Source organism: Eriocheir sinensis, chromosome 66 (genome assembly GCF_024679095.1).
Source record: "Eriocheir sinensis breed Jianghai 21 chromosome 66, ASM2467909v1, whole genome shotgun sequence".
NCBI classification, from domain to species: Eukaryota; Metazoa; Arthropoda; class Malacostraca; order Decapoda; family Varunidae; genus Eriocheir; species Eriocheir sinensis.
In genome coordinates, this window is record NC_066574.1 from 1,678,963 (window position 1) to 1,696,776 (window position 17,814).

At 43.8% G+C, this 17,814-nt stretch overlaps 1 protein-coding gene across 1 annotated transcript in view; it reads left to right on the top strand.

Annotated features, from left to right (window-relative positions):
• The window catches only part of LOC126987670 (deoxynucleoside triphosphate triphosphohydrolase SAMHD1-like), a 112,835-nt gene that overhangs the window by 23,759 nt on the left and 71,262 nt on the right, over positions 1-17,814 (top strand). Inside the window, exons 6-8 of the mRNA XM_050844796.1 lie at positions 1,169-1,357; positions 8,307-8,387; positions 8,534-8,712. Coding sequence (XP_050700753.1) covers positions 1,169-1,357; positions 8,307-8,387; positions 8,534-8,712 — 449 coding nt within the window. The remainder of the gene's footprint in view (positions 1-1,168; positions 1,358-8,306; positions 8,388-8,533; positions 8,713-17,814) is intronic.

The window sequence follows — 17,814 nt, forward strand, 5'->3', positions numbered from 1 at the left end:
TAGGTGTTCCACAGAATGGAAGTTAGAGCCAAGACCGAGAATGTTGCATAAGTTGATAAAGAGAAAGTCGGGAGAGATAACAAGACGCCTCTTGTGGTCGGTGCCAAAAAGGGAGTCCGATATTTGGGCATTTATGGTCCTCCCCCCAGATGGAGACTCAGAGGCTTGATTTTTACCAGCCATTATGAATTTTGAATTTTGAAGAAAAAAAAATGAGGAAGTGGTGTGTGTAGGGTGTATGTAGTGTGATATAGAGCAGGGTTTCTCAACCTTTTTTCGGCAGTGGCCCCTCCAAGGTAATTTGAGTTCTCGTGGCTCCCCCTAAGTTACAACATCTTGGGAAGTAGATATAGTAATGATCGTTGTTAGGATCAGCCTTCCTGAGTTCTAACACGTCCAATACTGGTACCACTACGAACATAAACTTGCTCTGACAGTCTGACTCAATTCGTTAGCTCTGCCTTATGTTAACGTGTAAGCAGGAAAAAGATATACTGTGTAAAAAAAGGGCAGATAAGGGCTGTCTTTTCTTTTTTTCAGGAAAATTAAAGGACAAACGGACCAAAATGGGACAGAATGTACTTAAAAGGACAAACATAGCAACCTTGAATCCAGTGTTGTCAGCTCATGGGAAGTGAATGTTGCCAGGATTATAGCAAAAAGACGCTGAAGTCGCTAAATGAAGCAGTAGAACAGCTGATAAGAAAACACCATAAAACAAATATGAAAATATTAAGCTCATATGAGCAACGCAAACTTAGGAAGTTCTGTGGGCCCCTGTGGCCCCCTGTGGTCCCCCATTTTCCTAATTTTTGCTTAACGGGAAGTGAAGTGGTAGGGGGTACGAAGGGATGCAAGATAAACTTTTGGTCTCACCTCCGAATGTGGAGCTATTTTTTTCGTTAGTTAGTTCTTTAGATTTAGAAGTGTAGGGTCTTTAGGCAAGCACATATTTTGTATTGCTTTATATTGACAAAAATATATAAAAGAATAATCATGATTAAACTTTAAGTTCAAATTGTTTTATCTGATGTATTTTCACATTCTGCGACCCCCCAGAAGCACTTCGCGACTCACCGCGACCCCCAATTTGAGAACCACTGTTTTAAATGACATTCACCCGGTCCTGATTTTTATATTGATTCAAACTTCAAATATTTTTTTTCAGCATGAAGATGCCTCAACTAAGATGTTTGACCATTTGTTGACAACAAACAACCTTACGAGTGAATTTGAAAAATATGGTCTGAAAGAACAAGATATAACCTTCATCAAGGAATTGATAGGTGATGTCGCCAACAATGGATCAGAATGGTGTTACAAGGGCCGTCCTAAAGAAAAGGCATTTCTGTACCAGGTATGTACATGGAATATATCAGTCTCATTCGTACGTGTAATTAATATATAAGCAATGTGATTGCAATTTATTTAAAACTTTTAGAGGCTAAGTTCTAGTTGCTTAGCATCCCTGCTGATTAGTATATTCAGATTTTTTGGAGTTCTTGGAAAATAGTGTATCCTGAATTCTATATTCAGCCTTGGTGCTAAAATATGTCACAGTTTACGGTAAGTTTAGTGCAGACACGCAGACAATGTTATCTGGCAACTCCTAATATGAAGATGAAGATGTAACTTTTCATCATTAATCATCACACCACCTTTGACTTTTACCCTCCTTCTGCTGAATAACCTAGTCATCAAACCTACAAATTTATTTCTCCGCAGGAGGTAGGAAGACACCCACCGAAACGGGCGCAAGCCACTCCCGGTGAGGTATATATGGGAAGTGAGGAGGGTGCTGAAGCCCTCCAAAGACCCATCCCATGTCCTCACTAACCGGTACTCTATTTTCTCATCAACACCAGAGAGTAGTTCAGCATGCTCTCTAAAGACAGATCCTCTTTCTATCCACACTACAGCACATTCACACAATATACACACCTTTTCCCAAAATTCAAAATTCAAAATGGCGCACCTTCACCCTGCCTCGGAGTCCCCACCTGGGGGGGACCACAAATTCCCCCATGGAGGACTCCCCTTCTGGCTGCCGACTTGAGAGGTGTCTTGATAACTCCTCGAACCTCTTTCTTATCAATTTCTGCAACATTCGCGATCTTCGTTCTAATTTTAATTCTGTGGAACACCATCTCTCCTCCTCTAAATCTCACCTTCTCTTCCTCACTGAAACACAGGTCTCTGAGGCTACTGACAGCAATCTCTACTCTGTTCCTTCCTACTATCTCTATCCTGAATTTCAATCCAAAGCTGGATGTTGCGCCTACGTGCACAACAACATCACTTGCTCTCGTGCCCACGACCTTGACTCTTCAGAATTTTCCTCCATCTGGCTGAGACTTCATTGTCATTCTATTACTAAATATATCTGCGCTGTTTATCTCTCACCTAACTCTACTAACTATGTACAATTCTTTGACTACTTGAACTCTAAAGTGGAGCACATCTTGACCACTCTCCCTTCGCTGAAATCTCCATCTTGGGAGATTTCAATGTTCACCACCAGCTTTGGCTTTCATCCTCTTTCACTGACCAGCCTGGTGAACAAGCATACAACTTTACTCTCCTCAACGACCTAGAGCAGTTGGTTCCCGACCGCCTTGGAGACCGGCCCAACATACTAGACCTTTTCCTTACCTCTAACACTTCTGCTTACTCTGTCAAACTGCTCTCTCCGTTGGGCTCCTCCGATCACAACCTTATTTCTGTATCCTGTCCAATCGCTCCTGTACATCCTCTGGACCCACCGAGGAGGCGATGCTTCTGGCATTTTGCTTCAGCTCGGTGGGACGACCTGAGGACTTACTTTTCCGATTTCCCGTGGAATGACTTCTGCTTCCAGGATAGAGACCCCTCTGTGTGTGCCCAGCGTATTACAGAGGTGATTGTCTCTGGAATGGAGGCATACATTCCACGTACTTTCTCTACTCCTCATGCTAGAAAGCCTTGGCTTAATCATGCTTGTTCTCGTGCAGTCAAAAATAGAGAGGCAGCTCACAAAAGGTACCAGAGCCTTCGCACACCTGCTAACCATTATCTTTATATTTCAGCCTGGAAACGTGCCAAATCTATTCTTCGACTTCCCAAAACATCTTTCATTAATAGAAAATGTCAAAACCTTGCTTTTTCTAATTCTTCCCGTGACTTCTGGCACCTAGCCAAAAATATCTCCTCCAATTTCACTTCTTCATCTTTCCCTCCTCTCCTTAACCCTGACGGCAGCACCGCCGTCTCATCTATCTCGAAGGCTAAACTCTTCTCTCAAACATTCTGTAACAACTCCACTCTGGACGATTCTGGGCATATTCCTCCTACTCATCAACCCTCTGACTTCTTTATGTCTGTTATTAAGATTCTTAAGAGTGATGTTTTTTATGCCCTCTCTGGCCTCAACTCTCAGAAGGCTTATAGACCTTATGGACCCTCCTATTGTCCTTAAAAACTGTGCCTCCGTGCTGACACCCTGCCTGGTCAAACTCTTTCGCCTCTGCCTGTCAACATCTACCTTTCCTTCCTGCTGGAAGTATGCCTTCATACAGTCTGTGCCTAAGAAAGGTGACCGATCCAATCCCTCAAACTACCGCCCTATAGCTTTACTTTCCTGTCTATCTAAAGCTTTTGAATCAATCCATAACTGGAAGATGCAAAAGCACCTATCCACTTCTGACCTTCTATTTGATCGCCAGTATGGGTTCTTTAAAGGGCGTTCTACTGGCGATCTTCTTGCTCTCTTAACTGACTTTTGGTCATCCTCTCTTAGCCGTTTCGGTGAAACTTTCTCTGTTGCGCTAGACGTATCGAAAGCTCTCGATAGAGTCTGGCACAAGTCTTTGTTTTCTAAACTGCCCACTTTCGGATTCTATCCCTCTCTCTGTTCCTCTATCTCCAGTTTCTTTTCCGGCCGTTCTATCTCTGCTGTGGTAGACGGTCACTGTTCTTCCCCTAAACCTATCAACAATGGTGTTCCACAGGGCTCTGTCCTATCACCCACTCTCTTCCTGTTATTCATCAATGATCTTCTTTCCATAACAAACTGTTCTATCCACTCATACGCTGATAATTCCACTCTGCATTATTCAACTTTTTTCAACAGAAGACTCTCTCAACAGGAGTGCAAGATTCCAGACTGGAGGCTGCAGAACACTTAACCTCAGACCTTGCTATCATTTAGGATTGGGGTAAAAGGAACCTTGTGTCCTTCAATGCCTCAAAAACCCAGTTTCTCCACCTATCAACTCGACACAATCTTCCAAACACCTATCCCCTATTCTTCGACAACACCCAGCTGTCACCTTCGTCAACACTAAATATCCTCGGTCTATTCTTAGCTCAAAATCTCAACTGGAAACTTCATATCTCCTCTGTTACTAAATCAGCTTCCTGAAAGGGAGGGGTGGGAGTAGGGGAAGCCAGGGGTGGAGGTAGGTGGTGGATACACGTCACAAATACGTCACGCCTCACCTGTTCGAATGTGTAAGTGGCTCACGCAGGTTTTGCCATCACAGTCTTGAGTAAACGCCATAATTAACCGCATCTGGCAGTGCACAATAGTGTCAAAAATTAGCGGAGAGTGTGAAACAATCCGTGCTAAAGCACCATGCTGATCCGAGTCTTCGTTTGAATGATATTTGCGAAAAACGGTATGTCATAGGGTCTGATATGGATAGTAGGTGTCTGACTGAGATCAACATTCTAGACTTTATCCCAGAAAGGGTAAAGACATGTTAGTTATGATGCGACTTTAAATCAAAGAACCAATTTCTTTATAAGTATGGGTCCAGTCTCTCAGCCTTGCATGGACGACACACACGGCAAACATAGGGGAGGACTAAGGTTAAAGGCGTACGTACCCTTCCTCAGGGTTTGGTACGCTCAGTGGAGAGAAGGATTATTCAAAAGGAGGAGAGAGATACAGCTCGGGGTGATTGAGCGCACTGCGTTACTCATCCAGAAAGCCTTGGGCCAACCTTTAGATGAAAAAGTTATCGCTTTATGTGTCATATAAGGATCCATGGATGGACTCTTCTATGGGGGGGGTGAAAGATAAATCTTGGAGCAGTTTTGTTTTGGTATAGGAACATACATCAGGATTATGTAGGTTATACGACAAGTCCCAACGTTTGCAGGCAAAGGGTCACGTTCATCCACTTAATTGTTCAAATTCTACTTCTTGAGAAATCATGTGTCAAGGGCAGTATAAGGCAACCATCATCACATGAGAGTAAATGACTAGTGTCCTAAGAGCTACCAGCACCATATAAATGAGGGTTCTCAATTACAGCAGAACGAATGGCATGCCATTTATCCGTATACCATCTGTCGCCACTATCTTAACTGCATGCTCTTTGATGACCACCCTAACTAGCCTTGGATCCACGCTTTGACAGTCTAGAAGACGTAGGAAAGCAGAGGACTCTTCATTTACCTGTTAAATAGCTGGTTCGTCTAGGAGAAAATCCAAGTACCATGTACCAGCATCTATCTATCCAATAGTTTCTGCCATCAGTATCATTCCTCTTACCTAAGGCTGTTATTTCTTGTATAAGAGGCCTGGTGGAAGTCACGAGATCGTCAACGGCATAGGCGAATTTTATTTTAAGTTACTACCAAAATGTATGACTTAATTGGCCCTCGATGCCCCCCAGTGCTCCTTTTGATCGTAGTCGCTAAACTTTATGGTTGATTCAAGATATGGACGTCATGTGCAGCATTCTTCCGCCACTCTGCAAGGGTTGAAAATTACCAGCTGCTTACGGTGGGACTTGAACCTGAATATTCTAGATTTCGCTACCGTAATATGACTGAATTGGCTCTGGCTGCCCCACAGTACTCCTTTTAATCGTGGTCGCTAGTTTGGTTGATTCAAGATCTGGAAATTAAATGAGTATTCTTCAGCTACTCCGAGGGTTGAAAATTGCCAGCTGCTTGCAGTGGAACTTGAACCCGAATTTTCGGGATCATCACGTCCGTCATTATTTTTTCACTTCCACCAGACATGTGCCTTCTTCTCTTGGTTAATCACCTGTGACGAGAACTTGACGTCGGAGGGAGGATGTGGGCAGGTGTCGATGGCGTGGATTACTTCGTCTGACTTCGTCAGATTTAACTGATACCGGTCCTGAAGAGTGGCTAGATTCAGATGTGCGAGTGGACTTTCGTAGGTGGTGTATGCGGCACCCAGAGTCTGCCTGCAAGCCCGCTTTTGAACTCTCTCTAGCTGGCACTGATGAGTATTATTAATAGAGGACGCCCAAATAGGAGAGGTTTGGTATAAGAAACGTCACCTTCGAAGAAAACTGATGCAAAGTTTAAAAATATTGAATTGTTTAACGAATTAGAGCAAATCCAAATCTTTTATGTTCGATGATACGGATGATACGGTGATACGGAATAAGCTCCCACCTTCAGTGGTCCAGTGCAGTACGATTGATTAATTTAAAAACAAGCTTGATTACCATTTCCTCCTACTTAATATTCACTAAAGCAGAAATGCGAAGTCTTGGTGGCATTTAATTTAATACAATTTCACTTGGGTTTAAAGACAAATCACCTATTTTATAGTCTGGACCATAGGGTCTATGTGGTCTAAATATCTATGTAAATATAATTCTCTCTCTCTCTCTCTCTCTCTCTCTCTCTCTCTCTCTCTCTCTCTCTCTCTCTCTCTCTCTCTTTCTCTCGTCACTTCGGATTGGAAAAAGGCTAACGTGATACCGATTTTTAAGAAAGGAGACAAAAAAATACCGGGTAATTACAGGCCCATTATTCTAACTTCAGTTGTAGGTAAGCTACTCGAGAGCATAATTAGAGACAAAATTGTGAGTTACCTTGAAAGCCACTCATTAAGTGGGGATTCACAACATGGCTTCTGTAACAAAAGATCCTGCCTATCAAACCTATTGACCTTTCATAACGACCTCTTCTCAGTTTATGACGTAAGCAAATCACTAGACGTAGTCTATCTTGATTTCCAGAAAGCGTTTGATAAAGTTCCACATCATAAATTACTTTATAAATCGAAACAACTTGGTATTTACGGTCAAGTACACCAATGGATCGCGAATTGGTTGAGCAACAGACACCAAAGAGTGGTGATCGACGGATTTAACTCAGAGTGAGCGCCTGTCACTAGTGGCGTCCCTCAGGGGTCGGTTCTTGGCCCAGTGCTCTTCATTATTTACATCAACGATGAGGATTTTGGAATCAATAATCTTATTAGTAAATTTGCAGACGACACAAAGATTGGTAACTCGGTTCTCACTGACGAAAACAGACAAAGCCTCCAAGAGGATTTGCATAAAATTTCAGCTTGGTCTGATAGATGGGAGATGCCCTTTAATGTAGATAAGTGCCAGCCTTCAAGTTGGAACAAGAAATAAAAAGTTGGATTACGAAATGCGCGGCGTCAAACTCAAAAACGTTCAATGCGTCAAGGACCTGGGTGCCAAAATTGCGTGAAACCTCAAATTCTCACAACAATGCATCGATTCAGCAAATAAACCAAAGAGAATGTTGGGCTTCATTAAAAGAAACTTTTTATTCAAAAATAAAGATGTAATATTTCCGCTGTACAATAGTTTAGTCAGACCCCACTTGGAATATGCGATACAGTTTTGGTCTCCCCACCATGCAAAGGACATTGCCAAATTAGAAGGTGTTCAACGTCGGGCAATAAAAATGATCTCTTCCTTGCGCAACAAACCCTACGACGAGAGGCTTTCCACCCTTAACATGTTGTCTCTTGAGAAACGTCGCCTCTGAGGAAAACGGATCGAATGTTTTAAAATACTTAATGGATTCACGAATGTGGATAAATCAAAATTGTTTATGATCGATGACACTTTGCGAACGAGGAATAATGGCACAAAACTTAAATGTAGGCAAGTAAATTCAGACTGCACCAAATTTTTCTTCATCAACGTTGTAGTGCGAGAATGGAATAAGCTCCCACCTTCAGTGGTCCAGTGTAACACGATTGACTCCTTTAAAAACAAGCTTGACCGACACTTCCTTCAACTTAATATTAACTAGAGTTGAAATGCAAAGTTTTGGAGTCATTTGATTAATGTAGAATCACTTAGGTTTAAAGACAGACCACCTAGTCTGGACCATGGGATCTGTGTGGTCTGATTATCTATGTAAATCTCTCTCTCTCTCTCTCTCTCTCTCATGACTATTGAAAGATTCACTTAGAAGTAATATACATTTACAAGGTACTGATTATTGAACTTCGTTAGGTTTAAGTATATTACTTACAAAAAGTGTCATTTTAAGATTATCATCTTTTGCAGGTGGTGGCCAATAAGCAAAGTGGTATAGATGTGGACAAATGGGACTACATTTTACGAGACTGCTTATCCTTAGGCATCAAGGTATGTCCTGTCTTTTATCTCTAGGATACATTATATTAAGGATAAGAATTCCATATATAAACATAAGTAAATATTTCTTTCTGTTTATTGAGTGTGAAACTATCTATTAATACTATCAAATTACTATCAATAATGTTTTCATACAGGTGACGTTCGACTACAATCGCCTCATTCGATTCTCTCGGGTCATACCAGTTGAGAATGATGGACCTCAAATCTGCATCAGAGATAAGGAATGCAACAATATATATGATATGTTCCATGCCCGTCGGGTTTTACACCGCACTGCCTACAAACATCGTGTTGTCCAGATCATTGACCATATGTAAGAATAAGTTCACTTTTTGTTGCATTTTCACACCTTTGGATTTAGAACCTCGTACTATTTATGAGGTTTTTATGCTCTTATGTTAGTAACATGAATACTTTATTTTTAGGTCTTACCTTAGGGATATGCAAGAGGGAGTAGGCAAGTAGACACCTGCCGAAACGGGTGTAAGCCACTCCCAGTGTGGTACATACTGGAGACGAGGTGGTGTTGCAGGCCTATCAAAAAACCTCCCTTGTCCTCAATTTCCATTTCCCTATTATCTCATTAACACCAGAGAATAGTACAGCACGTTCTCTAAAGACAAATTCTCTATCTTTCCACACCAAACCACAGTCACGCAACACGCGCACCATTTCCTCAAGATTTATCTAACTTTATAGTGGCTAAAATAGTAGAAGTCTCTGAGTCACCCTTTGGGGAGGGGACCAGAAATATCTCCAGGTCAGACTCCACTTTCGATGACTAAAGAAAGTGGTATCTTCATGGCTCTTCCCACTTTTCTTTGTCAACTTCGGTAACATTCGCGATCTTCGCTTTAATTTCCATTCTGGGGAACACCATATCTCTTCATCTAAACCTCACCTTCTCTTTCTAACCGAAACACAAGTTTTGGGGGCTACCGATAGCAATCTCCTCTCTGTTCTCTCCTACTATATCAGAAATTTAAATTCAAAGCTGGATGTTGCGTCTACGCACGCAACTTTATTACTTGCTCTATAGAACCGCCACTCCTAAATGAGGGCTGGGGAGCGGTCAAGGCGGAGCAGCACCTGTCTCCAGCGTTGCCATGTCTCCGTAGAAAAACTCGACACGTGACTCATGTCAGCTTGAGTCAGTGGGAGTGCTGCCGCTCGTGAGAAGTTTAACATTTATTTTTATTAGGAAAATATCATATATTCTTTTTATATTCCATCAAACTATCTTATAGCTATGATTATTACGTTCCTTATTCACCTTAGAACTGCGGCGAAAGTCAATAAAGGTAATAACATTTTCGCAGCATCACTGTGTAATATGAATGCCACGTTTTTTTATTGCCGTATTGATGCCTTACGCATAACTAGTTTACTTATACCCCCTTAACACCAAACTCGTTCTCACTACGTTCTGAAAAATGTTGCCGAACCGGCTCGAACTGTTGGCGAACGGGGTGGACGTAGTAGCAACTTTCTAAGGTCTGTTTACGAACTTCATGGACGGGATTGGTTGGGAAGTGTGCTTCAGAACGTCGACCCTGCTCAAAAAATATGGGCAACCATCCCGTCCTGCAGTAAGACGGAGTAACAACGTACTGAAAACGAGATGGACGTAGTCTGCACGGAACTGTCGTACTTCGATCGTCCTAGGGACGCGTTAGAACGTGGTGCGGTCGGGCATCACTTGGCAGTACGTTGGCACACCGACTGGTTCCGTTTCTAGCTCGTTCATCCCGTCCCAACTCGACCGCATAACGTCCATAGTGTGTCCTTATTCTATACAAATACATTCAAAACCAAATGACAAGATCTGAACAAGTTGGAAAAACGTTTCTACACAGTTCTAAAAGTTCGCAATAGGTTCTCAGTAGGTTCTACTCGTTTTGAGTACGTTCATGTCGTTCTCAAGCAGTTCTTATTACGTCCACCCCGTCTGAAGTACGTGCGGACAAGGTAGGGTATAAATACGGCCCGTTTCCTCAGTGGTTCATCATTTGGGCTCGAGAGTTCCGGCAATGTGCACCTCTTCCTGGGTCTTGGCCTTATTCTTGGGCTTCTGGTTTCCTCTGTCTTCCTCTGACATCTCCACTTCTGACTTGGAAGCCGAGGCATCAGAGGGTGCAGTGGAGGCAGCTCTCTCCTTCTCTTGAGTCACAGCCTCAGGAGTGTAGACAGGTTGAACTTGGGGCTAATCTAGATGGGCTTCAGGGGTGCTGGAGCCTGGGGATCTTGTGGTGGTGGTAGTCTTGGCACGGGCTCCCTCTCTGCATTTTCTCCCAATTGGAGGCATTACAAGGAGGCTATGCGATGATGGCCAACTTGGTCTGCACAGCTTGAAGCGTTGAACGGGACTGAGGACAGGCAAGAACTCGCTGGGTATTTGTAGCCGTCGAAGCAGGACGTGATTGCAAGTATCTTTTGTACGTACTGGGGACGAGATGAGGACGCAGAGAGAACGAGGTGGAACGAGGTGGTTGAGTTAGAAATGAGTTGCGAACGAGTTAGAACGTTGTTCGACATATTGTGAACAAGTTAGAACGGGTTTGAACTGACTACGGGGTGTGTGGAAACTGTGTCCGAACGAGGTGAACCGGTAATTTAACCCGATCTGAAGTGCGTTTCTCACTTGTGGTATCGGACCGCTTGCTAATGATAATGGTAACCACACGAACGATGAAAATTAAATGGCTACAATCCTAAATAACTTTTTCGCATCCGTATTTACCGACGAAAATTGTTTATCACCTCAACCGCCGAAGGTTAGAAGGACCGAAAAGATGTTAAGTGGTGTGCTCATCGTAGAAAGTGACATTTTACGCACAATTGAAAAGATTAAAGTAAGTAAAGCTCCTGGTCCGGACAAAATTACCCCTAGGGTCTTAAAAGAAATCAAACATCAAATTTGTAAACCGCTCTCCATCATATTCAATAAATCTTTAACAGCTGGAAAAGTTCCGTCGGATTGGAAATTTGCAAATGTCACACCAATTTTCAAAAAGGGGGACAAGTCTCATCCAGGAAACTATCGACCAATCAGCCTGACATCGATTGTTTGTAAGTTAATGGAGACTATCATTCGCGACAATATGGTGAAATTCTTCGAAGAAAATAATATAATAAATAACTCGCAGCATGGCTTCCGTAGTAAACGTTCGTGTTTAACTAGCTTACTTGATTTTTTTCATTATGTTTTTGAGGTGTTCGATGAAAGCAGATCAGTAGATATCATATATCTGGATTTTCAAAAGGCATTTGATAAGGTCCCCCACCAACGATTGCTCAGCAAACTGTTGGCGCACGGTATCTCGTGTAATATTCACAATTGGCTTGTGGACTGGCTCTCTGAGCGGAAACAGAGAGTAGTTCTAAACGGTGTTACATCTAACTGGCTCGATGTCAGAAGCGGCGTACATCAAGGATCAATGCTTGGTCCCATGTTCTTCTTAATTTATGTTAATGATATCGATGATGGGCTCACTTGCAAAGTATCAAAATTTGCTGATGACACAAAAATTGCTAGTAAAGTAACTGCGACACTCGACGAAGAAGCTTTACAATCAGATCTGGATCGACTTGCACGTTGGGCCAATCAATGGCAAATGAAATTTAACGTTGACAAATGTAAAGTGTTGCACATCGGAAAAAATAACAATCGCGTTCGGTACGTAATGAATGGCCAACAACTTTCTGCAGTAAGTAAAGAAAAGGATCTTGGAATCACTATATCAAGCGATTTAAAGCCCGGTCAGCATTGTTCAGAGGTAGTTAAAACTGCAAACAAATTGGTTGGCTTCATCGGACGAGTCTCTAATAATAAATCGGAAAAAGTAATATTAAAACTGTATAATTCGTTGGTTCGACCCCGTCTAGAGTACTGTGTACAGTTTTGGTCTCCCTATTACAGAAAAAACATAGAAAAGTTGGAACGGGTTCAACGAAGAGTAACAAAGATGATTCCTAGGTTGAGAAATGTATCATATGAACAGAGGCTTAATGAAGTAAATTTATTCAGCCTATCAAAACGAAGAATGCGAGGCGATCTAATAGAAGTGTTTAAAATGTTTAAAGGATTCAGTGATATGAATGCGGAAGATTACTTTACAATTGATCGATCAAATAGAACAAGAAGAAATCACAATTTGAAGATAAGTGGTAAAAGATTCTCGTCGCACGAAGCTAAACACTTCTTCTTCAATCGAGTTGTTAATGTTTGGAACTCTCTACCCTGTGATGTCGTTGATAGTACAACAGTTACGGCCTTCTAGAATAGATTTGACAAATATTTTGAATCCAACCAGCAACTAAGATATTACTCATTGTCGTAATAACGTTAAGTTCTTTCGAATACTGGTGCCCTTGTCCGCTTTTATCGCCCGGTTAGTGGTAGCAGTAATGGTAGTTCTTTCCTCTTTCCTACATAATTTCCATGCAGTTTTTCCATGCTGCATGGTTCTTTTTCCTTTCCTGCCAGCTTTGGCTGGAGGGATGGGGGGGTGGGGAGGAGCCTTCGCCTTTGCTGTCCTTCATCTTCCACCTTTGATTAGATAGTTAGTGTAGCTTGTCACAAACAGCCTCGTAAGGACCAGCAGGTCTGCTGTTGTTTGTTCTTCCTTTGTGTTCCTTTTAGTGCATACGGGATAAGGACGAGATGGACGTACTGACTGCTGTGTAGGAACGAACTAGGATCGTATTAGAGACATTATATGACCAAACTTACGCGTTCTAGCCCGACGTCAGTTCGATTTGCGATTTTTACAGAACGGGCAAGGACGTTTTGAGAAGAAGTTTGGTGTGAAGGAGGCATTATATATATATATATATATATATATATATATATATATATATATATATATATATATATATATATATATATATATATATATATATATATATATATATATGATAGAGAGGTAGCTCACAAAAGATACTAGAGCATTCAAACTAATTCTAATTATGAACTTTACATTTCTGCCCGAAATCGTGCCAAATCTATTCTCCGCCTAACCAAAAAGTCTGTCATTAATAGAAAATGTCAAAACCTTGCTTTCTCTAACTCTTCCTGTGACTTCTGGCATCTAGCCAAAACATCTCCTCCAACTTCACTTCTTCATCTTTCCTCCACTCCTCAGTCCTGACGGCAACACTGCTGTCTCATCTATCTCTAAGGCTGAACTCTTCTCTCAAACTTTTCTAAAACTCCACTCTGGACGATTCTGGGCATATTCCTCCTACTCATCCCCCTCTGACTCCTTTTATGCCTGTTATAAAGATTCTTCAAAATGATGTTTTCTATGCCCTCTGGCCTCAATCCTCAGAAGGCTTATGGACCTGATGGAGTGCCTCCTATTGTCCTTAAAAACTGTGCCTCCGTGCTGTCACCCTGCCTGGTCAAACTCTTTCGCCTCTGCCTGTCAACATCTACCTTTCCTTCTTGCTGGAAGCATGCCTTCACACAGCCTGTACCTAAGAAGGGTGACCGCTCCAATCCCTCAAACTACCGTCCTATTGCTTTACTTTCTTGTCTATCTAAAGCTTTTGAATCAATCCTTAACCGTAAGATTCAAAAGAACCTTTCCACTTCTGACCTTCTATCTGATCGCCAGTATGGGTTCCGCAAGGGGCGTTCTACTGGTGATCTCCTAGCCTTCTTAACTTACTCTTGGTCATCCTCTCTTAGCCGTTTCGGTGAAACTTTTGCTATTGCGCTGGACATATCAAAAGCTTTTGATAGGGTCTGGCACAAATCTTTGCTTTCTAAACTACCCTCCTTCGGTTTCTATCCTTCTCTGTACCTTTATCTCCAGTTTCCTTTCTGACTGTTCTATTTCTGCCGTGGTAGACGGTCACTGTTCTTCCCTAAATCTATTAACAGTGGTGTCCCACAGGGTTCTGTCCTATCTCCCACTCTTTTTCTGTTGTTCATTGATGATCTTCTTTCCAAAACGAACTGTCCTATCCATTCCTACGCCGATGATTCCACTCTGCATTATTCAACTTCTTTTAATAGAAGACCCACCCTTCAGGAACTTAACGACTCAAGGCTGGAGGCTGCAGAACGCTTAGCCTCAGACCTTACTATTATTTCCGATTGGGGCAAGAAGAACCTGGTGTCCTTCAACGCCTCAAAAACACAGTTTCTCCACCTATCCACTCGACACAATCTTCCAAACAACTATCCCCTATTCTTTGACAACACCCAGCTATCACCTTCCTCAACACTAAACATCCTCGGTCTATCCTTAACTCAAAATCTCAACTGGAACCTTCATCTCTCATCTCTTACTAAATCAGCTGCCTCGAGGCTGGGCGTTCTGTACCGTCTCCGCCAGTTCTTCTCCCCTGCACAGTTGCTGTCCCTATACAGGGGCCTTGTCCGCCCTCGTATGGAGTATGCATCTCATGTGTGGGGGCTCCACTGCACAGCTCTTCTGGACAGAGTGGAGGCAAAGGCTCTTCGTCTCATCAGCTCTCCTCCTCATACTGATAGTCTTCTACCTCTTAAATTCCGCCGCAATGTTGCCTCTCTTTCTATCTTCTATCGATATTTCCACGCTGACTGCTCTTCTGAACTTGCTAACTGCATGCCTCCCCCCTCCCGCGGCCCCGCTGCACTCGACTTTCTACTCATGCTCATCCCTATACTGTCCAAACCCCTTATGCAAGAGTTAACCAGCATCTTCACTCTTTCATCCCTCACGCTGGTAAACTCTGGAACAATCTTCCTTCATCTGTATTTCCTCCTGCCTACGACTTGAACTCTTTCAAGAGGAGGGTATCAGGACACCTCTCCTCCCGAAACTGACTTATCTTTCGGCCACCTCTTTGGATTCTTTTTAGGAGCAGAGTAGCAGGCTTTTTTTTTTTTATTAATATTGACGTGTTTGTGCCCTTGAGCTGTCTCCTTTGCTGTAAAAAAAAAATATATATATATATATATATATATATATATATATATATATATATATATATATATATATATATATATATATATATATATTGTTATGCCGGACGTGTTACTTGGGTTCCGTGTCGCCGTCAGGAGACTCCGTGGGAGGGAGATATGTAAACACTTTGCACAGCTTCTGTAGTTTAATATTCTTCCTTAGTAGTACACTTCACTCTGACTCTTCACTTACCACTAGCTTACTATGACTGGGACTGGCCCTCTCTCGCCCTCTTCTCCTATATATATCCAGAACAGTACAGCCTAGAATGTTACAGTATATTTCAGATCATACAAGAACATGTAGCAAAAATATAGGCGAGTTGGCAACACTTCCCGCCTGGCGCCTGGCCGCGCCCCGTGGGGCGCGGACGGCTCGCCTTGCTCCCCGCCCCTTTGCTCGTTTCTCCGGGAGCCTTCTAGAGGCCTATGGTCGCCGGGGGAAGCTTCCGGCACAACACTATCCCCCCCTCTTAATTGTGATCGTCCCGATCACACACTTAACTATATACAAACATAAGAGAATTAATCAAAAACATAATAATCGTCGTATCGCTGTGGACGCCTGCGTTGTCTCTGTCTTCTGTTCGTTGCCTCCTGCACGTCTGTCTCCTGGTGCGCCTCGTCGTCGTCCGCTTCTTGGGGTGTCCCTGGAACATCTGCCGAAGCCGGGAGGTTATCTCCCTCGGCTGAAAGGGCCAGGAGGCCTACGTCGTCGTCGACCTCCTCTCGGTCCTGGACGTCCCTTGCGTTTTCGTCGGCTGCTGGGTGTCTGTAGTTGTTCCAGGTGTAGTTTCCCGGACCGTGGTACCTCCATAGGCGGTTGACGTGGACAACTTTCGGCTTGGTCTTTTCCGTTCTCCGGATTCGGTAAGTCACGTCGTAGATTAGTTCTATCACAGTGTAAGGGCCTTCCCAGGGGCTCTGTAACTTCGGAGACTGTCCTTTCTTCCTCTGCGGGTTGTAAAGCCAGACTCGGTCTCCTTCCTTGAAGTCAACGTGGCTTGCCCTCATATTGTAACCGCGCTTCATGGCCTCCCCGGAGAACTTCAAGGCACCTCGGACTTGATGGTGCACCTCTTCCAGCCGTTCCTCTAGTTGACGGGCAAAACTGGAGGCGTCCTTGGAAGGCTTTCCCCAGGAGGCCTTCCTGTCAGTAGGTCCACCGGCAATCGCAGCTCACGTCCAAACATCAGCTTTGCCGGTGAATACCCCGTAGTCTCGTGGGCGGCAGACCTGTAGGCCATGAGAAGCGCAGGCAGCTTCTGATCCCATGAAGACTGATCATTGTTGCACTGCTTGGCCAACTCCTGGCCCAACGTCCAATTAAACCTCTCCACCATTCCATCTGACTGTGGGTGCAGAGGGTGGTCCGGGTCTTCTTGATACCCAGAAGCTTGCAGCACTCAGCAAGGACTGTTGACTCAAAATTCCTTCCCTGGTCGGAATGGAGCTCGTTAGGCACACCGAAGCGACAGAAGAACTCCTCCACCAAAACCTTGGCGATGGTAGTGGCTTCCTGGTCAGGGATGGCGTAGGCTTCCGGCCACTTGGTGAAGTAATCCATTGTGACACAGATGTACCTATTTCCGTTCGTCGTCAGAGGCAAGGGTCCTGCTATATCCACTGCCACCCGTTCCATGGGGGCTCCAACCTGGTATAGTTGCAGTGGGGCACGGTGACGCTTCTTGGGGCCCTTCTTTGCACAGCACACCTCACACGCGTGACACCATTCTTCCACGTCCTTCCTCATGCCAACCCAGTAGAACCTTTGGCGCAGGCGACTCAGTGTCTTCTTTACCCCTAGGTGTCCGCTGGTGATGCTGTCGTGCATTTCTTTCAAGACGCCTTCCGGGACTTCACAGGTAACACCGTGGACCAGTAGTGGTCAAGACCATCATGAGAGACCCAGCGTCGCTGCAACACCCCGTCGTCTATCCGAAGAGTGTCCCACTGAGTCCAGTAATTCTTGGTGGTAGGGCTTTCTCTCGAGATTACTTCCACCCAGGTCGCGTTGACGACTGACTCAGCCACTCCATAATTGGTCTCAGATCTCGGTCCTCCGCTGCAGTTTTCCCAAGTCTTCCCATGGCACCTCCGCTGTCTGTTCCACTGTAGTGCGGCGGCACATATTCTGGACGCTTTCCTCTGGAGGCAATGTTGACACTCCGGTAGGCATGGGCGCCGGCTCAAGCTGTCCGCGTTACCGTGTGTTAGTCCAGATCGGTGCACAATAGTGTAGTGATGCTGCTCTAGTTTACCTATCCAGCGAGCAAGCTGGCCCTCAGGGTTTTCAGTGACTTCAGCCACCGCAATGCAGCGTGATCCGTGCGGATGGTGAAAGTTGCACCGTACAGGTAAGCATGGAAAAGTCAAGGCTCTTGACTACTGCCAGGAGTTCTTTCCGGGTCACGCAATAGTTTTTCTCGGCTGGGGTGAGCTTCTTGCTGAAGTAGG